This window comes from Mustelus asterias, chromosome 6, assembly GCF_964213995.1.
Source record: "Mustelus asterias chromosome 6, sMusAst1.hap1.1, whole genome shotgun sequence".
Taxonomy (NCBI): domain Eukaryota; kingdom Metazoa; phylum Chordata; class Chondrichthyes; order Carcharhiniformes; family Triakidae; genus Mustelus; species Mustelus asterias.
The window spans coordinates 5139823-5163522 of NC_135806.1; the positions used below are offsets into that span (position 1 = coordinate 5139823).

General features: G+C 49.7%; 1 protein-coding gene across 2 annotated transcripts in view; it reads right to left on the reverse strand.

The window, feature by feature from the left end:
• apba1b (amyloid beta (A4) precursor protein-binding, family A, member 1b) overlaps positions 1–23700 on the reverse strand; it is a 180731-nt gene that overhangs the window by 68089 nt on the left and 88942 nt on the right. For both annotated transcript variants that reach the window (XM_078213970.1, XM_078213968.1), the window contains exons 3-4: positions 15601–15708; positions 3808–3847 (exon numbers count right to left, since the gene is read on the reverse strand). In XM_078213970.1, coding sequence (XP_078070096.1) covers positions 3808–3847; positions 15601–15708 — 148 coding nt within the window. The remainder of the gene's footprint in view (positions 1–3807; positions 3848–15600; positions 15709–23700) is intronic.

Sequence of the window (23700 nt, forward strand, 5' to 3'; positions counted from 1 at the left end):
AACACTCAAGAAACTTGACACCATCCAGGACAAAGCAGCCCGCTTGATTGCTAGTCCCTCCACAAACATTCACTCCCTCCATCACCAATGCACAGTGGCAGCAGTGTGTACTCTACAAGATGCACTGCCGGAACTCGCCAGGGCTCCTTTAACAAAACCTTCTGAACTCATTACCTCTACCGCCTGGAGGGACAAGAGCAGCAGACACATGGGAACACCACCATCTGGGAGTTCCCCTCCAAGTCAACTCACCATCCCGATTGGAAATATATCATTGTTCCTTCACTGTCGCTGGGTCAAAATCCTGGAACTCCCTCCCTAACAGCACTGTAGGTGTACCTACACCTCAGGGACTTCAGCGGTTCACGACCACCTTCTCAAGGGGCAATTAGGAAGGGTTAATAAACACTGGCCTAGCCAGTGGTGCTCAAATTCCATGAATGAGTAAACATTTTCAAAGATATAAATTACAACTGGAGGAACATTGGAGCGATATTGGGCAATTTAGCCCATCAAGCCTTTCTTCCTCGACTTTCTCTAGGTTCCTCGGAAAGACGTCTATTTTTGTTGCTGGGTCACTATTCTCTTTCCCGGGTCTCTATCTATGAAATCTTTCCTGCTAAACTATTTATACTGTCACGCAGAAAGTTTCCTTCCTGCCAACTCTCTGTATATTGTAGAACCAACACATCCTGGAAAGAATAACATAATTGTTCAGAGATCTTGTCAAACAAATGCTTGTTTCTTGATGAAACCTTTTTGTTTGTTTAGAAGTGCCAATTTTCTATTTTTTATAGATCTCCCCTCAGTGGAATGCGGTATTGTCTGGAAGAATTGAAGGCTTGCATTTCACAATATCAGGAAGCCCCAAAAGGATTTCAGAGCCATCAAGCACTCCTGAAGTAAAGTTACTGCTGTAAGGTCTGAAAACGTGGCAATCTGCGCACAGCAAGCTCCCACAAACAGCGCCGTGTTCATGACGGGCTTTTTTCTTCCCCCAGTTGATGGGTTGAGCAATTCTTTGTGCATCCATCTGACATGAGACATGGGGTTTAATACATCATCCAAACAATGGTGCTTCAGACAGTGCAGCATTCCCACAGCAATGGCACTGCGAACGGAAGACCAGAGGCGGCACAGTAGCACAGTGGTTAGCACTGCTGCTTCACAGCTCCAGGGACCTGGGTTCGATTCCCGGCTTGGGTCACTGTCTGTGTGGAGTTTGCACATTCTCCTCGTGTCTGCGTGGGTTTCCTCCGGGTGCTCCGGTTTCCTCCCACAGTCCAAAGATGTGCGGGTTAGGTTGATTGGCCATGCTAAAATTGCCCCTTAGTGTCCTGGGATGTGTAGATTAGAGGGATTAGCGGGTAAAATATGTAGGGATATGGGGGCCTGGGTGGGATTGTGGTCAGTGCAGACTCGATGGGCCGAATGGCCTCTTTCTGTACTGTAGGGTTTCTATGATTTCTATGATTTGTGCTCTGGTCTTCCGTTCGCCAACATTCACTGGGAAAGTGGGGCCTTTCAAGCCTCAGCTGACAGCCCTGAGGGAGAAAATGTTCAGTTTCTGCGGGGGTGAGGTGGCCAGCGGCACAGATTATGGGGGGTTTCTTTCGTTAACAGGGTGCGGGCAACACTGGCAAGGCTGACATTTGTTGCCCACCCCTAACATTGTGAGGTGGTGGGTGGGGAGGGGGGGTGGTGGGGGGAGGGGGGGGGGTTGGGGTGGGGGGGTGGGGTGGTGGGGGGTGGGGTGGTGGGGTTGGGTTGGGGGGGTGGGGTGAGGGGTTGGGGGGGTGGGGTGAGGGGTTGGGGGGGTGGGGTGAGGGGTTGGGGGGGTGGGGTGAGGGGTTGGGGGGGTGGGGTGAGGGGTTGGGGGGTGGGGTGAGGGGTTGGGGGGTTGGGGTGAGGGGTTGGGGGGGTGGGGTGAGGGGTTGGGGGGGTGGGGTGAGGGGTTGGGGGGGTGGGGTGAGGGGTTGGGGGGGTGGGGTGAGGGGGTGGGGTGAGGGGGTGGGGGGGTGGGGTGAGGGGGTGGGGGGGTGGGGTGGGGGGGTGGGGTGAGGGGGTGGGGGGGTGGGGGGGTGGGGGGTGGGGTGAGGGGGTGGGGTGAGGGGGTGGGGTGAGGGGGTGAGGGGGTGGGGTGAGGGGGTGAGGGGGTGGGGTGAGGGGGTGAGGGGGTGGGGTGAGGGGGTGAGGGGGTGGGGTGAGGGGGTGAGGGGGTGGGGTGAGGGGGTGAGGGGGTGGGGTGAGGGGGTGAGGGGGTGGGGTGAGGGGGTGAGGGGGTGGGGTGAGGGGGTGAGGGGGTGGGGTGAGGGGGTGAGGGGGTGAGGGGGTGGGGTGAGGGGGTGAGGGGGTGGGGTGAGGGGGTGAGGGGGTGAGGGGGTGGGGTGAGGGGGTGAGGGGGTGAGGGGGTGGGGTGAGGGGGTGGGGTGAGGGGGTGGGGGGTGGGGTGAGGGGGTGGGGGGGTGGGGTGGGAGGGTGGGGTGAGGGGGTGGGGTGAGGGGGTGGGGGGGTGAGGGGGTGGGGGGGTGGGGTGAGGGGGTGGGGGGTGGGGTGAGGGGTGGGGGGGTGGGGTGAGGGGGTGGGGGGGTGGGGTGAGGGGGTGGGGGGGTGGGGTGAGGGGGTGGGGGGGTGGGGTGAGGGGGTGGGGGGGTGGGGTGAGGGGGTGGGGGGGTGGGGTGAGGGGGTGGGGGGGTGGGGTGAGGGGGTGGGGTGAGGGGGTGGGGTGAGGGGGTGGGGTGAGGGGGTGGGGTGAGGGGGTGGGGTGAGGGGGTGGGGTGAGGGGGTGGGGTGAGGGGGTGGGGTGAGGGGGTGGGGTGAGGGGGTGGGGTGAGGGGGTGGGGGGAGGGGGTGGGGGGGTGGGGTGAGGGGGGGTGGGGGGTGGGGTGAGGGGGTGGGGGGGTGGGGTGAGGGGGTGGGGGGGTGGGGTGAGGGGGGGTGGGGGGTGGGGTGGGGGGGTGGGGGTGGGGGGGGGTGGGGGGTGAGGGGGTGGGGTGGGGGGTGGGGGGGTGGGGTGAGGGGGGGGGTGGGGGTGAGGGGGTGAGGGGGTGGGGTGAGGGGGTGGGGGGGTGGGGTGAGGGGGTGGGGGGGTGGGGTGAGGGGGTGGGGGGGTGGGGTGAGGGGGTGGGGGGGTGGGGTGAGGGGGTGGGGTGGTGGAGTGAGGGGTGGGGGGGTGGGGTGAGGGGGTGGGGTGGTGGGGTGAGGGGGTGGGGTGGTGGGGTGAGGGGGTGGGGGGGTGGGGTGAGGGGGTGGGGGGGTGGGGTGAGGGGGTGGGGGGGAGCAGTGTCGGGGGGGTGTGAGCCGTATTGGGGGGAGGGGGGTTTTATTTGAAGTCTTTCGTCCGATTGCTCCCTCCGTACCCCTCAGATTGATAGCCAGAGGAGGATCGGGTGAAAACCTGGCAAGTAAAGGGCATCAAATCCCCAACACCAAGCTCAGTGTCAGAGACGTTGCCGGGGGGGCTCTGATTCCCCCAATCCGACGTCTGAACTCAGTGAATACAGCACACATGTACAGTTTGAGAGTTCCCCCGGGGCCCAACACTTCGCAGCAACCAATGTCTCCAATTCCCTCCCCTCATCATCAGAACAGTCGGGGCAATTTGGGAAATACAGACAATAATATAAAAAAACAGAGGCATGCAAGCAGGCTTCAAGATAATAAAGAGCAATTTCTGGAACTCTCAAACTATAAACCAGAACCAGGAATAATTCCCCTGCTCAAAGACAAATAATCCCTTTCATGGTGACAGCAAATGCAATGTAAGAACTTGCGGATTCATTTTGAAGTAATTTGAAAGCACCTTACCTTCCACGTAAGTTGGAAAGGAAGCCAAACATTTTCTTGACTGAAATTAAAAGGGACAGTGCTTCAGAATCCGCACGCTGTGCTCCATGTAAACAATCACATCTTTAACCAAAAACACTTTAATCCAACATGCTGACACCAATTCACGGGGCCGTATTAGAAATCCAATTGGGTTTCACAGGCTGGAAGCCTGCAGGACAACAGGCATTTCCAAAATGTGAGAGATTGATTCTTTTTCCACAACTTAACTTTAATTGAGACGCATAAAATCACGAGGGGGTCGAGATAGAGTGGATGGGAAGGACCTATTTTCCACTAGCAGAGAGGTCAACAAGCAAGGAGCACAGATTTAATTAACTGATCAATGGTTTAGAGGAGAATTTTTTTGTGGGGTCTGAAACTCACTGCTTGAGAGCGCGGTGGAGGCCAAAACCACTCCCTCGCAATTAGAAAAAGTACTTGGAAATGCACTGGAGGTTCTGAAGTACAGAACAAGAGCTGGCAGGTGGGATTGGACTGAACAGTTCCTTTGAGGCTGGCAGCTACACAATGGGCTGAATGGCCTCACCTGCTGCAAATTCCGATGATTTTCTGTTTAACTTACTAACTGGGCCTTGACTGGTGTTAAAAATCTACTACGACCATCAACCTGAAACGTTAACTCTTGTCTTTCTCTCTCCCTCCACAGACGCTGCCTGACCCACTGAGTATTTCCAGCATTGTTTTGTTTGATTATTGCATACGGTCTGATGAACACTTCTCCAAGTTTGTGGCCTGGAAAATCATAGGATCGTCAACAAATCCGAAGCAAGGATGGAAATATAAAGATATTTCCTTTCCTTCTTGTGACGCTACATTCTGCTCCCTCACCTTTCCTTCTCCCCTATGTACTCTATGAACGGTGTGCTTTGTCAGTGTAGTCCGCAAGAAACAATACTTTTCACTGTGTCCCAATACATGTGACAATAATAAATCAAATCAAAAACAAGGGGCGAAGGAACATGAGGAGGCCATTCAGCCCCTCGAACAGCTGAACTGTGACCCCGTTTCATATATCTGTCATTGACCCAACAAAGTGGGTAAAAACACTTTGTAAAATGTAATTTGCTGCGGAGAAGTAAAGACAAATAAAACTAATTAAATATTGAATGCAGGGTAACAAGGGTGTAAAGATTTGAGGTAGATTGGCAATAGGGTTAGGATGGCTATGAGGAGCGAGTTGCGATCGGAAAGGGTGCTGGAAGCAGACTCAATAGGATCCTGCTCTGTCCAAGACCGCAAGGAACTACAGAAAGTTGGGAATATAGCCCAGTCCATCACTCAAACCAGCCTCCCATCCATTGACTCTGTCTACACTTCCCGCTGCCTCGGAAAAGCAGCCAGCATAATTAAGGACCCCACGCACCCCGGACATTCTCTCTTCCGCCTTCTTCCATCGGGAAAAAGATACAAAAGTCTGAGGTCACGTACCAACCGACTCAAGAACAGCTTCTTCCCTGCTGCTGTCAGACTTTTGAATGGACCTACCTCGCATTAAGTTGATCTTTCTCTACACCCTAGCTATGACTGTAACACTACATTCTGTACCCTCTCCTTTCCCTCTCTATGAACAGTATGCTTTGTCTGTATGGCACGCAAGAAACAATACTTTTCATTGTGTGTTAATACATGTGACAATAATAAACCAAATCAAAATCTAAAGGAACTTTCAAAAGGAAATTGGACAAATAGCTGAAGGGGAAAAATTTGCAGAGTCACAGGAAGAGGAGTGGGGAAAGGGTCTCTCCTTTATTCAGAACTTCACCTGATATCCACCCCATTTTATGCAGTGGCCAAGTGGTATTATCGCTAGACTATTAATCCAGAAACTCAGCTAATGTTCTGGGGAGCCGGGTTCGAATCCCACCACGGCAGATGGTGGAATTTGAATTCAATATGAAAACATATCAATGTTGTGAGCAATCAGCATGTACCTCACTTCACTTGCCCTTGCTTTACGCACGCATCACTTCAGTCACACCGGTAGGAAAAGAAACTACACGGGCGGGAATCAGCAGAATGTGGCAACCCCGTGCATGGGCAACGGTCAATAAAATATCCTGTGGGCTGCACTCGGAACTCTAACGGGCTGCATGTGACCTCCGGCCTGCAAGCTGCACACCACTGCTCAAAGAGAAAAACATTCCACCTCATCTCTGTCTTAAATAGTTTAATAATACGGGATCTCCTATGTCCCCTGGTTGGCAATACCCCCCACAAGCAGAAATATCCTCTCCGCATCCACCCTGTCAAACCCCTTCAGAATCTTACATGTTTCAATAAGATCACCTTTCATGGTCCTCAAACTGGTCAAGTGGAGGCTTGCCTCTTCAAACCTTTTCCTCGAGTTTCTCACCATCCAAATGGTCAGTGATCACCGGGAGATTGATGTCAGTTGGGGGGGGGGGTGGATCATTCTGGGTTCTTTTTTTTGAGGGGCCAAATGGCCTACTCCATTAGACCGTAAGGTATAGGAACAGAATTAGGCCATTCGGCCCATCGAGTCTGCTCCGCTTTTCAATCATAGGTTTCTCACCCCGTTCTCCTGCCTTTTCCCCATAACTTCCCCTGATCCCTTTATTAATCAAGAACCTATCTATCTCTGTCTTAAAGACATTCAATGACCTGGCCTCCACAACCTTCTGTGGCAAAGAGTTCCACAGATTCACCATTCTCTGGCTGAAGAAATTCCTCCTCATCTCAATTTTAAAGGAGCGTCTTTTCACTCTGGGGTTGTGCCCTCGAGTTCTAGTCTCTCCCACTAATAGAAACATCCTCTCCACGTCTACTCTATCTCGGCATCGCAGTATCTTGTGAGTTTCAATTAAATCCCCCCCTCATGCTTCCAAACTCCATCGAGTATAGATCCAGAGTACTCAACCGCTCCTCATATGACAAACCCTTCATTCCTGGGATCATTCCTGTGAACCTCCTCTGGAGCCTTTCCAAGGCCAGCACATCCTTTCTTAGATATGGGACCTAAAACTGCTCACAATACTCCAAATGGGGTCTGACCAGAGTCTTATACAGCCTCAGCAGTACATCCCTGCTCTTGTATTCTAGCCCTCTAGAAATGAATGCTAACATTACATTTACCTTTCTAAGTGCCAACTGATTCTGCTCCTAATGCGCATGTTCGTATGCAAGCATCTGTGTGTTACTGAGGCCACTGAACAAACGCTGGGCAAAAGTGGCAGAGGTTCCCGTAGGGAACGGCATCCCTGCAGTTACAGTAAGGACAGGACGGGGCCACTTGGAAGAGGGGGCAGGGCTTAAAGCTCGCCACCCACCAGAATCCTCCACTGGGGACAAAAAGGGGTTGGGTTCGAACCCCAGTTCGTTCCCCGGTCTAACACGCACTTCTCTGCGCAGAAAGCCTGAACATCTTGCGGCATCACTGGTTTCATTTGACATAGTCAAGAAAACAAACTGGGTAGCACGTTTATCAATGGAGGGGTCTTACCCACATCCTGGTGTCAAGAGGGTCAGGATATGTGCAAAAACTATAACTGCACCATCTTATAGAACATTCCTACATAATTACTCTCATTCCTGAGGAAGATGTATCTGGAATTAAGGAAGAAAACAATATGCCTAACAATTTGCAGTTAATCTAATGTAACTCGCCCTAAGCTTGGCATGGGTAGCACAGTGGTTAGCACTGCTGCCTCACAGTGCCAGGGACTCGGGTTCGATTCCTGGCTTGGGTCACTGTCTGTGTGGAGTTTGCACATTCTCCCCGTGTCTGCGTGGGTTTGCTCCAGGTGCCTCCCACAGTCTGAAAGACGTGCTGGTTAGGGTGCATTGGCCATGCTAAATTCTCCCTCAGTGTACCCGAACAGGCGCCGGAGTGTGGCAACTAGGGGATTTTCACAGTAACTTCATTGCAGTGTTAATGTAAGCCTACTTGTGACACTAATAAGTAAACTTTAAAAAACTTTAAAACTAAGTCCGGGATTCCCTCTCTACACCTCTCACCTTGCTCTCCTGTAAAGGCCGTGAACGCAGCCCAGTCCATCACGCAAACCAGCCTCCCATCCATTGACTCTGTCTACACTTCCAGTTGCCTCGGCAAAGCAGCCAGCATAATTAAAGACCCCACACACCCCGGACATTCTCTCTTCCACCTTCTTCCGTCGGGAAAAAGATACAAAAGTCTGAGGTCACGTACCAACCGACTCAAGAACAGCTTCTTCCCTGCTGCTGTCAGACTTTTGAATGGACCTACCTTGCATTAAGTTGACCTTTCTCTACACCCTAACTATGACTGTAACACTACATTCTGCACTCTCTCCTTTCCTTCTCTATGAACGGTATGCTTTGTCTGTATAGCGCGCAAGGAACAATACTTTTCACTGTATGCTAATACTTGTGACAATAATAAATCAAATAAAAATTAAAAAGATGCTCCTTAAAACCTACCTCTTTGCATGGTGCCATATTCAGCCTTTGTGAAGCGCGTTGGGATGTTTCAATTTCGCTAAACGTGTTACATAAATTAAAGTTGCTGTTGTAATAAAACATCCCCAAGGCTCATCCACAGGAGCGACTGCCAAACCAGACTTGACACTGAGCCACATGAGGAGGTATCAGGACAAGCGAGAAAAGGCTTAGTCAAAGAGGTAGGTTTTAAAGAGCGTCTCAACAGGAGGAGGGGGGCAGGAAATGGAGGGGGATAGGGAGGGGATTCCAGAGCTTAGGGCCCAGGCTGCCACCGCCGGAGCGAGTAAAATCGAGGATGTGGATGAGACTGGAATTGGCAAGAGTGAAGAGGTCTCTGGGTGGGGATGAGGGGTCTGTAAGGCTGGAGGAAGTTACAGAGAAACATGGGGGAGGGGGGATAGAGATATGCCCATGGAACTGTACCAAGCTTTGGGCTCAGACTTGAGAGCAGCAAATGCTGCCCAGTCCCTGAGAGGACGATGGGAGAACAATCGAACCCAGAGGGAGGAGAGAGGGGGAAGCACTTTGGAATGTGCTATCAAACTAGAGAGGGGGGGGGACAAAATGAAAAGCTGCCCACCCCCGAGGTGACGTAACATGGTTGTGCCTATTCAACACTACTTCGAGCTGGTGTGTTGCTGAAACCTGACTCGATGTTAAACTGGAAGGAAAGGGGACAGCTGGTTTAGTTAGTGAGCAGTGCACTGTTCTATTATTGGCTTCCAGCTACAAATAGCAATGTTGTTGGTTTGACTCAGCAATCCAGGGTAACACAATATCACACTGTACCTGCAAGCAGGATAGCAGGCTGCAGTGCTCTGGGAATAAGGCATCTTTCGCATGCATATTTAGCATGCTGGGCCGTCTAACCTTCCCTAAATGATTCAAAATGCGGCACATTCACAGAAAGGACCCTTTCCTCTGGGAAACCGTAACATCCAATCCCATCCAAGTAGCTTTTGACTTCATTTACTGTTCAATGTGTGCCTACTTCCATAGAAAATAGAGGCAGCAGGAGGCCATTCGGCCCTTCCAGCCTGCTCCGTCAGTCATTATGATCATGACTGATCATCCAACTCAATAGCCTGATCCTGCCTTCCCCCACATTTGCTGATATCCTTCTCTCCAAGAGCTCTATCTAACTCCTTCTTGAAAACATTCAATGTTTTGGCCTCAGCTACTTTCTGTGGTGGTGAATTCCACAGGGTGACCACTCTCTGGGTGAAGAAACTTCTCCTCACCTCTGTCCTAAACAGTCTCCCCTGCATCCTCAGACTATGATCCCTGGTTCTGGACACCTCCACCATCAGGGATAGCTTTCTTTATGAAGAAAGCCTTGTAACATTGTGGTTAGCACTGCTGCCCCACAGTGCCAGGGACCCGGGTTCAATTCCAGCCTCGGGTGACTGTGTGTGTGGAGTCTGCACGTTCTCCCCATGTCTGAATGGGTTTCCTCCGGGTGCTCCGGTTTCCTCCCAGAGTCCAAAGATGTGCGGGTTAGGTGCATTGGCCATGCTAAATTGCCCCTTAGTGTCAGGGGGATTAACAGGGTAAATAAGTTGGGTAACTGGGATAGGGCCTGAGTGGGATTGTGGTCGGTGTGGACTTGATGGGCTGAATGGCCTCTTTCTGCACTTTAGGGATTCTATGATTCTAAAATGTTGATATGGAACTGGTGGGAACTGTTGTTTGCTGCAGAGAGCCTGATAATATTCTGGGCACCTGGCTGATCTTGCAGTAAGAATTGAAAGCGGGGGGTGGTTTCAGCTTCAAGGTTTGAGGAGTAGAGGAGCAGACTGGACTTAATGGTAGCGGAAAATAATAAAATAATTTTGACCCATGGCTGAGCTGATTAAATTGATTGATCTGATCACGTGAGGTCGGAGGTCTGGCGCGTGGCATCCATTTTAAAAATGAAGTCCTTTCCATAGATTCCCATAGAATGAGGGAGGGAATCTCAGAGACTTATACATTTCTAACAGGACTAGGCAGGGTAGATGCAGGGAGGATGTTCCCGATGGTGGGGGTGTCCAGACCAGGGGTCACAGTCTGAGGATTCAGGACGGAGATGAGGAGACATTTCTTCACCCAAAGAGTGGTGAGCCTGTGGAATTCATTACCACAGGAAGTAGTTGATGCCAAAACATTGAATGTATTCAAGAGGTAGCTGGATATAGCACTTGGGGCGAATGGGATCAAAGGTTATGGGGAGAAAGCAGGATTAGGTTATTGAGTTGGATGATCAGTCATGATCGTGATGAAAGGCGGAGCAGGCTCGAAGGGCTGAATGGCCTCCTCCAGCTCCTATCTTCTATGTTTCTATGTTTCAAAGAGGTGACTGTGGAAAATTGCTCATCACAATCTGTACGATTATAGGTGCAGAACTTTGATTCATTCTTGGGATGCGGCAAGGCCGGTATTTATTGTCCATCACCGACTGTCGGCCTTTGATACAAGGGGCGGCTTGCGGGGCCAATTCGAAGTAGGGCCAAAGGTCAACACTGGGGCAAGGCTTCTTTCACATGCAGGTCAGAACGGGCAAAGATGGCAGATTTCCACCTCGAGAGACATCAGTGAAACCAATCGGGGTTTTTAATGGAAATCTGACAGAATAACGCACCACTTTCATCATTCCGTGGAAAAATCAACGTGATCACAGTTCACATTTGCTGAAGTTCACGACTTTAACTCCGGCAGGGAAACAATTGCCAAGTAAGTGGCCGGACCGACCCGCACGAGGTATCCCGCAGCCCACCAAGTGAGCGACCGCAAACGAGACACTTGTGTCAATGGGGGGGTGGGGGGGGGGGTAAAGTTTAAAGTGTTTGAACACCCATCCACTGTAAAAGAGGTGTGAAATTCTTACCTGGGCCTTTTTTTAGAGAAGGCAATGAATTTTTTAAAAAAAGGAGAAAACAGCATTAAATGATGCAATGCACACAGCACAAAATGATTGAGGGCAGCATACACTGAAGATTAATCCACACCATCTAGCGATGCCTCGACTATGCACCATTCCTACAGCCAGTGCACCAACAGGCTTTTACCCCCAGTGTAACTCTCCCAGTCACCTCCTGTTCTCATTTTAGAAGCACGCATGCAGGTTATTCAGAACAAACAAATCATAAAAACCACTCAAACGAAATTCTAAAAGCTCACACAGGACAGCACCGACTGATCCCTCAGAGTCGCAACTCACTCCAAAGCAAACAGACACCTCGTCACTTTGATCAGTCCAAAGTCGAGACACCAAGACTTTTAATACACCCCCACCCCCCTCAATGACTGGGCAAGTTTGTGACTGGGACAGAGATCATTGCCGGAATTTTACCGTCTTGCCCGCCCGAGGCTCGCAAGATCCCGCCCGAGGGCCAATGGAGAAAGCCGTTCTGCGAGCTTCACCCGTCTGGGATGGACGAGGCGGTAAAATTCCGGACCGGATCGTACTGGAGTCTTGATCAGATTTGGCCCGCACGGTAGGTGTCAATAGCCTGAGGAAGGATGCAGAGGAATTTTCCCTGATTGTCCCGGTGATTGGAGTCTCTCCCAGGGAGCACCCAATGGGGCTAAAGGGATCAAGGGATATGGGAGGAAGTGGGAAATCAGGCTATTGAATTTGATGATCAGGCATGATCAAGGTGAATAGCAGAGCAGGCTCGATGGGGCCGAATGGCCTCCTCCTGCTTCTAGTTTCTATGTTAATACACAGCGGTGGCTGGGAGGTGGCGGGGAGGGGGGATGGGGGGTCTAAGTGTCAAGTCACGATGCATCATCTTTGATGGTGCACCGGGGGGGCGGAGTTTTTAGGTTTGATGAACTAGTTACAATCAAAGTACTGTGGATGCTGGAATCTGAAACAAAAACAGAAAATGCTGGAAGATCTTAGCAGGTCTGACGGTATCTGTGGAGGGAGAATAGAGCCAACGTTTCCAGTCTGGATGACCCTTCGTCAGAGCTCTGACGAAGGGTCATCCAGACTCAAAACCAGAAGTAAAAAGGCTGGAAAATCTCAGCAGGTCTGGCAGCATCTGTAAGGAGAGAAAAGAGCTGACGTTTCGAGCCCAGACAACGCTTTGTCAAAGCTTTGACCAAGAAACTCGAAACATCAGCTCTTTTCTCTCCTTTACAGATGCTGCCAGACTCGCTGAGATCTTCCAGCATTTTCTGTTGATAAACTAGCTGGGTATTTTTCAGCCCTTTGTTGTCCTCTGCACAGAGGCAATTTCACACACCTGTTTTCAGATCGCATTCAATAAATCTGGTTTGCAATTTATTGACTCAAAAGCACTGGTGAAATTGGAAGGTAACGATGATGTCCGGCACCATCAGGGAGGCTGTACGGGCTTTCCCATTGGCTTAGAGCTGAGCGGACCAGGACTTTGACATCTTCCTGATTTTAGCCGAGCGATAGTCGGGGTTTATGGCCACATGCTAGATTCAAACAGGAAAACTTAAAAATAGAGAGGCTTGCTGTCAAAGCTACTCACACACACACATCAGGACAAACACAATAATACCAAATTCCTAAAGGAACACCAATTGATATGAGACAAGGTTACTGATTATCAGTCAGGTTTGCAATATGGCTCACTTATGCTTGCCAAAAGCTCCACATATTCAGACAGGGACTTGTCCTTTGCAGGTAAAAGGAATAGATAGGACGGCACGGTGACACAGCGGTTAGCACTGCTGCCTCACAGCGCCAGGGACCCAGGTTCAATTCCGGCCTCGGGTCACTGTCACATTCTCCCCACGTCTGTGAGAGTTTCCTCCGGGTGCTCCAGTTTCCTCCCACAGTCCAAATTTGTGCGGATTAGGCCATGCTTAGTAAGTGTCAGGGTAAATTAGCAGTGTAAATGCGTTGAGTTACAGGGATAGGGCCTGGGTGGGATTGTTGTTGGTGCAGGCTCGATGGGCCAAATGGCCTCCTTCCGCACTGCAGGGATTCTATGTCCAGGCATTGCACTTCTTTTCAGTTAAACAAAAGAGTGGGGAACAATAGTTCCCTGGTGCATTCTTCACTGGCAACCTCTCAAACAGAGTCCCGCTTGCCAACCAATCGAGCCCCTTTTCTCGTGCAGCATAAACTGTTGTTCACTTTGAAATTTGATACTCTTGCACCTGTCCTGATGAGTACCAGATGAAAAGCTTTGACAGCACATCCTTTCATGGATCCTCAAAGTTCTGCACTACCGAGCGACTATGAAAAATTGAGAAGTGAAGAGTTCTTGGTCCCGGGAGTTGCCCACACCTAGTAGAAACTGTGCTGACGGGTTTGTGCACACTCGCATGCGCATGCACAGTTCGTGAGGAGAGAGGAGAGAGTCAGACAGGACTTGTTAGTGTCCTCCACCACACTGGCACTTCCTAAGGTGGCACACTTACTGAATAGAATGGCCACAATTGTGGGATTACTTGCCATGTAAGTGGACTCCAATAAGGGAGACAATTCCTTCAGAAGAGGAGCAGGTGAGGGCGGATCAAGGGGTGGGGAGGAGGGGGGAGAAAAAGTAATTAGCAAAGTTTTTTCATTGCTTACCCGGAGCAGTTACAATCCCAGTTGCTGTCCTTGTACCATTTCCCCAGCTCTTAAATTTTAACTCAATTATCAACATGCAATACCCAAAAGTTTCTCATCTTCACAATGTTTGGGCAATAGAAATGTTGTTACACAATGCAACATTCAGTCCCAAAGACAAATATCTACGCATCTATATTGAAAAGAGAAACTTACTTCCACTTGCTCGCTTCCTAAGGGTTTGCTTTAAGCACAGTTAGAGTCATGGAATCGCACAGGCATGTTCTTGAAGATTTTGCAACAACCACAACTTTGCATTTATATATCATCTTTATCAACATAAACATCTCAAGTCCCTTCACGGGAGCAACTACCTGACAAAATGTGACCTCAGGCCACAGGGGGAGACATTAGGTGACCAAATGCTGTGTCGAAGAAGGCAGAACGGGATAGATTCTTCACCCATGAGGGGGCAAAGGGTTATTGGGGTATGCAGGAATGTGGGGTTGAGGTTGCAATCAGGTAAGGGCGGCACGGTGGCACAGTGGTTAGCACTGTGGCCTCACAGCGCCAGGGACCCGGGTTCAATTCCAGCCTCGGGTCACTGTCTGTGTGGAGTTTGCACATTCTCCCCATGTCTGCGTGGGTTTCCTCCGGGTGCTCCAATTTCCTCCCACATTCCAAAGAAGTGCAGGTTAGGTGCATTGGCCATGCTAAATTGCCCCTTAGTGTCAGGGGGACCGGCAGGGTAAATGCATGGGGTTATGGGGATAAGGCTTGGGTGAGATTGTTGTTGGTGCAGGCTTGATGGGTCAAATGGCCTCCTTCTGTACTGTAGGGATTCTATGATATGGTCCTGGTGGTCAAAAAACCTCACTTTGGGTCAGTTATGACCATAAGGTTAGCTGAGCCTCGGACAGTTGCTTGGGAGGAGGATGGAGTTGGTGGTCAGGGAATGAAGCTTGTGACAGGAACTGGAGATGATGACTTCAGTCTTCCCAATAGTTAGTTGAAGGAAATCCCCAGCACTGGGTGTTGGAAAAGCAGCCTGATAACTCAACAACAGTGGAGGAGGCACGAGAGGTGAGATAGAGCTAGGTGCCCGTCAGTGTACATATGAAAACTAAGGTTGTCTTTGGGTTTGGGTTAGAGTTAGGCTGCTTTAGGGTTAGGCTGCTTTAGGGTTAGGGTTAGGGTGCAAAGAGAGATTCTTGAATGACAGCAGAGGTATCTGTGCAAGAGAGAATAGAGAAGCCATTGTGGATAATTCCCTGGATGTGTCTTGATGGCAGCAGGTGAGAGTGTACGGGTCACAGTGGGCAGAGGAGGAGGATGGTGCGATCAACACTTGTGAACAGAGATACATAGGGAGAAGGAGACGGAAAGGGCGACCTTTGTCACACTCGCACAGATTGCCATTTCCGACATCTGACAAGGGCTGTTTCAGTCATGGGATCGGGGCAGACACCTGATTGGAGGGATTCAAACATGGAGTTGCCGGAAAGACAGATATGGATTTGGGAGGTGACCACACAGTGAAAGATCATGGGGAAGAATGGGTGCTTGGGAATGACACGGTAGTTAAGTGGGGAGGGGGACGGGCGGGGGGGGTTTGAGGAGAGGGACAACGACGGCAGATTTAATGGAGCGAGGGACAGCACTCGCCGACACAGCCTTCAACCATATCTGCTCAGTCGAACTTTCACGGAAAGATGGCGTAATTGGGAGCAGGCCGCGGGCGAGAGAGACCCTGACTGCTAAATAAACTCGGCGCTGCCAAGCGGAGGGCGTACCTCGCGGTTCGATGAGGTTTCCGCTGCATCGTGGATGTCGTCAGATTGATGCGGGGTCATTGACGATTCTGCACCCTGGGGGGAGGAGGAACCCGGTGAGGCTGTTTGCTGGAAGCAGGGAGGGAGAGAGGGGAGAAGAAAAAAAAAACACATCAGCAAAAACTTCGCTCACATCACCGCGACACCGAGGACGGAGATTTCCCGCTGGTGCTGAAAACGCACCGGGAACAAAGTCAAACTTTCCAAATCCCAGGAACGACTCCCGTCAAAATTCACACTCGGGCTAAAGAAAAAACACACAGGCAGCTGAATATTTGTACAAAGTACCAGCTTGAAAAACAGAGAGAGTTTGGATTAAATTCTGTTATTGTTTGCTTTAGAATTGTTTTTGATAACGTTCCCCTAAAACTGTGCAAACCCCCCAACAAAACATTGTACACGCTTCATTGAATAAGATATTTGTGAATAGAAATATTGCCGAATATTGCTCAGTTGCTGTTTGCACCTTCTGTCCTGAATTGCAATAAATCTCAAAACAGCTTCACTGGGAGGAAAGGTAGATAAAATCGCACATATGAAAATCTGCCACACGTTGATTCTCAAAGCCCACCCGCTCCCGACAAACCTCTTCATCCTGATAATCCACAGGAAAAACCCAGAAGTTTTCCATTGTGTTTACAGTCGAGGTGCCCTTCTCTCTTTTGTCCCCAGATTCCCTCTCTCCTGCTGATCTTGCTCTCGTGTCGGTCGAAGTGCGTGCGCCTTGGCATCGGCACACAGCCTATCTGGTGTCACCGGGCGTTTCGATCCTCCAGCTAGCGTGACTTGGTAACGGGATAACCCAGAACCTGTCAGGTTTCACAGCAACAAGCTTTAACCCCTGCACTAACTTCCCACGTCTGTGCAGCTTTCGAATCAAGGAGTCACCTAAATTAGACAGAATTACAGCGCACAAACAAACCAGTCGCGGATAATTTCTTCACAGTTTATATTCCCGATATTTATAAAGATTCTGTTTTCAGGCTGAACTGCTCGTCGGTTTCCATCACGCAAACCAGCCTCCCATCCACTGACTCTGTCTACACTTCCCGCTGCCTCAGAAAAGAAGCCAGCATAATTAAGGACCCCACGCACCCCGGACATTCTCTCTTCCACCTTTGTCCGTCGGGTTGGGTGGCACAGTGGTTGGCACTGCTGCCTCACAGCGCCAGGGACCCAGGTCTGATTCCCGGCTTGGGTCACTGTCTGTGCAGAGTCTGCACGTTCTCCCCGTGTCTGCATGGGTTTCCTCCAGGTGTTCTGGTTTCCTCCCACAGATCAAAAGACGTGCTTGTTAGATGCGTTGGCCATGCTAAATTCTCCCCCCGTGTACCCGAACAGGCGCGGAGTGTGGCGACTAGGGGATTTTCACAGTAACTTCATTGCAGTATTAATTTAAGCCTACTTGTGACAATAATAAATAAACTTTAAAAAAGATACAAAATTCTGAGGACATGTACCAACCGACTCAAAAACAGCTTCTTCCCTGCTGCCATCAGACTTTTGAATGGACATAACCATATATTAAGTTGATCTTTCTCTACGCCCTAGCTGTGACTGTAACACTACTTTCTGCACTCTCTCCTTTCCTTCTCTATGAACGGTATGCTTTGTCTGTATAGCGTGCAAGAAACAATACTTCTCACTGTATACGAATACATGTGGCAATAATAAATCAAATCAAATCAAATCAAATCATTTTGCTTTTTAAAAAAGGGTTAATTTTGATAATTAGAGACACTGGGCTAAATAATACCAACAACCGACAAAGGTTTAGCAGCATGGAAAACGTGGACTGCAGCGGGTTCAAGTATGCAGCTCATCACCATCTTCTCAAGGACAACTAGGGCTGGGCAATAAATGCTGACCAGCCAGCGACGCCCATGTCCCAGGAATGAATAAAAAAAGAGCTCCTTCAGCCCGTTTTCCTCGCTCCTTTCTGGAGCAATCCGACTTCAATCCCACTTTCTCTGCTTCCTATCCGTCTGTCTTTGCACATTTCAAATAATTACCCAAGGTTTACCAGACTAACACCTGGAATGGGCGGGTTGTCTTATGAGGAAAGGTGGGACAGGCTAGGCTTGTATCCGTTGGGAGTTTAGAAGTGTACAAGTCAACTTGATTGAAACACACAAGATCCTGAGGAGTCTTGACAGGGTGGACGTGGAGAAGATGTTGCCTCTTGTGGGAGAATCTAGAACTAGGGGTCTAGTGTAGTCTTGTGGTCTTGCCCTTCCCTCTGCAACTTTCTCTTCACCTTTGAGATCTCGGCACTCCTCCATTTTAATCGATCCACCACTGGCATGCCCTCGACTGCCTGGGCCCCCAAGTGCTGGAAATCCCCCCTCAAATCTCTCGGATTCTCTCCTCTACTCGAATGGTGTGCCCCTTACAAATTACATCTTTGACCAAGCTTTTGGACACCTGCCCTAACATCTTATGTAGTGTGGGGGTCAGTTTTGTTTGGTAACACTGTGGTGAAAGACCTCGGGATGTTTCGCTACATTCAAGGATTAATGTGAATTAAATTGGGCATGCCGCTGTGAGGATGACCCTTATCACTTAAGACTGGCTTCTCTAAGGATATTTAGAGGTATTTGGATAGGGCGGCATGGTGGCACAGTGGTTAGCACTGGTGCCTCACAGCGCTATGGACCTGGGTTCGATTCCCGGCTCGGGTCACTGTCTGTGCGGAGTCTGCACGTTCTCCCCGTGTCTGCGTGGGTTTTCTCCGGGTGTTCCGGTTTCCTCCCACAGTCCAAAGATGTGCAGGTTAAATTGCCCCTTAGTGCCGGGGGATTAGCAGGGTAAATACGTGGGGTTACAGGAATAGGGTCTGGGTGGGATTGTGACTGGTGCAGACTCGATGGGCCAAATGGCCTCCTTCTGCACTGTAGGGATTTTATGATTTATTTCCAAATGGGTGAGATGACAAAAGTTCAAACATAAGAACAGTTCTCAGTGGGTTAAACATTGGGTTCCATAATTGGATACAGCAAAGCGTGCAAAACACACAGAGATACTCTGTTAATAATGAATGAGAGATTGAGCTCAAAAGCAGCTCTCAATTGTTGAAGCTGCCATTCAGCCTTTCTGAAAAAGACCCCTTTACCCCTTCATACGGGATTTAGTTCACTTGGAAAGGCAGCCGCAACATCGCAGACTGAACTTTCGATGTGACTGGACACTAGAGAAGGACCCTTCGCTCCTCTGGCCCAAGGAGTGGTGGCGTTTCACCCCATTCCGGTTCGCAGCCACCCACTTAATTATTGAAGGAGCCAGCTCAACTGGTAATGACATGAATAAACCATTGGCTGGAAAAAGTACTGGGCAAAGAGGATAAACAACCCAGGGACCATTTTAACATAATCAAGCAGATGGTAAATAATACCTGACAACCCCGCTCATTTTGGAAAAACAAACTCTTTAATGCAGTCTGTGCTCCCGGATAAAACTCATCGCTTTGAAGTACTCAAAGGGCTCAAAGCATGCTCAAACTCAACCCCTCAACATGCTTCTCATAGACTTCATAGGATCCCTACGGTGCAGGAGGCAGCCATTTGGCCCATCGAGTCTGTACCGCCTCTTTGACAGAGCATCTTACCCAGGCTCGCTCCCCCACCCTGCCCCTGTAACCCCACATATTTACCATCATCAAAGAAAATTATTCAAATGACTTATTTGGAGTTTGCACGTTCTCCCCGTGTCTGCGTGGGTTTTCTCCGGGTGCTCCAGTTTCCTCCCACATTCCAAAGACGTGTGGGTTAGTGATTGGCCGTGCTAAATTGACCCTAGTGTCAGGGGGATTAGCCGGGAAAAGGGTGGGTTACAGGGATAGGGTCTGGGTGGGACTGTGGTCGGTACAGGCTCGATGGGCCGAATGGCTTTCTTCTGTACTGTAGGATTCTATGACCTCACCTTACACAGTCTATACTCATCATCCAGAACCAATCTTCATATTCAAAGGAGAGGTTTGGAGACTAGTTGAGAATTCCGCACTGTCAAAGTATTGGCATATCTCACAGAATCCCTGCGGTGTAGAGGAGGTCATTCAGCCCATCGAGTCCGCACCGACTCTTTGACGGTATCTTATCCAGGCCTCTCCTCTGCTCTAATCCCACACATTTCCCATGGCTAGTCTATCTAATCTACGCCTCCTGAGACATTTTTTTTTAGTTGAGTTAGGGCATCATGATCGGCACAGGCTTGGAGGGCCGAAGGGCCTGTTCCTGTGCTGCATTTTTCTTTGTTCTGAAGGACAATTTAGCGTGGTCAATCCATCTAATCTGCACATCTTTGGAGCGTGGGAGGAAACCCACGCAGACATGGGGAGAATGTGCAGACTCTGCACAGACAGTGACCCAAGCCGGGAATCGAACCCAGGTTCCTGGCACTGTGATGCAACAGTGCTAACCACTGTGCCATGATTAGCTAACCTTGACAGTGTGTTCATTGTACACGGTGGGTTAGAAAGATGGCAAATTTTAGTAACTTAAAAAAAAACTTCAAATCATAGAAACCCTACAGTACAGAAGGAGGCCACTTGGTCCATCGAGCTTGCACCGACCACAATCCCACCCAGGCCCCATCCCCGTAACCCCACGTATTAACCCTGCTAGTCCCCCTGACACTGAGGGTCAATTTAGCATGGCCAATCCACCTAACTCGCACATCTTTGGAGTTAGAGAGGAAACCGGAGCACCCGGAGGAAACCCACGCAGACACGGGGAGAACGTGCAAACTCCACACAGACAGTGACCTGAAGCCGGAATTGAACCCGGGTCCCTGGCGCTGTGAGGCAGCAGTGCTAACCACTGTGCCACCCTTAACTAAGTCAAGTACTTAATTAGATCTGGAGAGTGGGAAATAGATTGACCACGACACAGGATTAAGGATTTGTAGGAATGTTCCTTCAAATAGGAATCGTAGTTCTCTATACCCATTGGAGCTGGGATACTTAGTCAACAAGTAGATTCAAGACTGATGGATAGATTTTGGGCATGGAAGGGGCTGAATGAATATGGGGATAGCCCTGATCTTATTGAATGGCAGGACAGACTTGAGGGAGTGTATCCCTGGCTCCATCTCCGTCTCCACTTACCTGACGAAGGAGCAGCGCTCCGAAAGCTAGTGGCATTTGCTACCAAATAAACCTGTTGGACTTTAACCTGGTGTTGTTAGACTTCTTACTCCCTCTCCGAATTCAGGGATACAGCACTGATTTAGCTCACCCATGGTAGCTGGCCCTTTGAAAGAGCTATCTGATTAGTCCCACACACGTTGCTCTCCCCCTACACATTTGTCAGATGATAGTACCTCTACACAGTCTGTATTAAGGAGCTGGATTTTCCAGCAACACATTAGCTTTCTCTTGTCTGATACTTCACACTGTCCCAACCCACTGGTCACTTATCCATTCTCCCTCTCGGCCTCTTACCATCTCATTTCTACGGTCAATCTAAAAATAACCCAGACAGCAGTAAAGTTGGCTAAGAGGAAAACAAAACATAGCCTACTTACTACATGACAACCACACATTGGAGAGGCAGGCTAGGAGATACGGAATAGTTTCCTGAAAGCAGCAGTAATTGAGAATACTTCCTTGTGAGCTGACCAAAGGGAACATTGCTGCTTATTTTATTTTCATAGATTTCATGGAATGCCTACTGTGAAGAGGCCATTCAGCCCATCGAGTCTGCACTGACTCTCTGAAAGAGTATCTTACCCAGCTCCTCTCCTCCACCCTATCCCCGTAACCACACACGTTTACCGTGGCTAAACCATCTAACCTACACATCTTTGGACACTAAGGGGCAATTTAACATGGCCAATCCACCTAACAATCTGAGGTGGCACAGTGGTTAGCACTGCTACCTCACAGCAAGAAGTTTAACAACACCAGGTTAAAGTCCAACAGGTGTTGTTAAACTTCTTACTGTGTTTACCCCAGTCCAAAGCCGGCATCTCCACATCATGACCTCACAGCGCCAGGGACCTGGATTTGATTCCCGGCTTGGGTCACTGTCTGTGTGGAGTTTGTACTTGTCTGCGTGGGTTTCCTCCGGATGCTCCGGTTTCCTCCCACAATCTGAAAGACGTGCTGGTTAGGTGCATTGACTTGAACAGGCGCCATAGTGTGGTGACTAGGGGATTTTCACAGTAACTTCATTGCAATGTTAATGTAATGTAAATCTTGTGAATAATAATAAATTTTTTACTTTAACCTACACATCGTTGGACACTAAGGGGCAATTTAGCACGGCCAATCCACCTAACCTACACATTGTCAGACTGTGGGAGGAAACCGGAGCACCTGGAGGAAACCCACGCAGACACGGGGAGAACATGCAGACTCCGCACAGATAGTGACCCCCAAGCCGGGAATCGAACCCTGTTCCTGGTACTGTGAGGCAGCACCGCCGTGCCACCGTGCTGTCCCAATGTTAAAGAGGTTTTTGAGCATTCAGATTTTAAACTCCTCGATGGCTTTGCCCCTTTCCTATAACTGTAATTTCCTCCAGTCCTACAATCCTCCGTGATCTCTGCAGTCCACCAAATCCTGTGCACGGAAATTTGGTGCACTTGACAGAATACTAAGCTTGGAAAACCTCAAAGAGACCAGGCCTCCAGCCCGATTATATTTCCATCTTGTCCCTTTTTGGTGTCAGGTCTGTTGAAAGATCTATCCCATTCGCCTCACTCCCCCAACCCCACCTTCCCACCTCACTCTTTCCTCAGAGCCCTGCAAATTTGACCTCTCCAAATCCATTTCCCTTGCAGAAGTTTCAGGGCGGCACGGTGGCGCAGTGGTTAGCACTGCTCCCTCACAGCTCCAGGGACCCGCGTTCGATTCCCGGCTTGGGGTCACTGTCTGTGCGGAGTCTGCACGTTCTCCGAGAGTGTGCGTTGGGCTTCCTTCGGGTGCTCCGGTTTCCTCCCACACTTCAAAGATGTGTGGATTGGCCATGCTAAATTGCCCCTTAGTCAGGGGAACTAATTAGGGTAAACATGTGGGGATAGGGCCTGGGTGGGATTGTGGTCGGTGCAGACTCAATGGGTAGAATGGCCTCTTTCTGCACTGTAGGAATTCTATGATTCTATGAGTTACGATCAAAACTGCTTCCTCCAGCTTCTTCAAGCAGTGCATTCCAAGAAAACAACTCTCTGCTAAACTAAATTCCCCATCTCCTCGCTTGCTCTCTTACCAATTACCTGGAAACAGATTCTCCTTTTCCAATTCAAAGGTTGTGGGTTTGAGTCCTACTCAGAAGCCCAACTGGCAGAAAGATACTGTAAAAATCAATGTATCAGGGCTAAACCTGCAAACACTTCAGGGAAAGGGAGATCTAAGACCTCTATGACTCTAAGAAGAAGTCGAATGTAATCGAAGTGTCTGACGACTTCACCTCATTGCGGCTCTTCTCAAAAATTGAAAGCTAACCTCACGTCAAGCATGTACTGCAGGCAAGGCTTCCGAGATTTAACCTGCAGGTGACCCAGGTGTGTGCTCATATTTTTATAACACCATCTGTGCATGTTTCAACTTCATCAATAATTTGAAAGGCGTGTTCTATATCTTTGTCGAATATCACGATTAATTATTCACCAAAACTCCTGCTGCCTCCTGCCCCAATCGACACCAAAGCACCAGCGATTGTGGCCCAAGATATCAGCATTTCTACTTCAAGGAAATAGGAGCTGGAGAAGCCATTCAGCCCCTCGGGTCTGCTCCACCATTCTGTCAGATCATAGCTGATCTTTGAACTCAATCCCACTTTCCCGCTGTGTCGCTATAGCAACATCATGATGCTCGGTATGATTTGATCTGATAACAATACTTTTCACTGTATTAACATTGTTTCTTAAGCCTTGGATAGGCACATGGAGTACACCAGGATGATAGGGAGTGGGATAGTTTGATCTTGGTTTCAGATAAAGCTCGGCACAACATCGTGGGCCGAAGGGCCTGTTCTGTGCTGTACTGTTCTATGGTCTATGTTCTTGCGCGCTATACAGACAAAGCATACAGTTCATAGAGAAGGAAAGGAGAGAGTGCAGAAT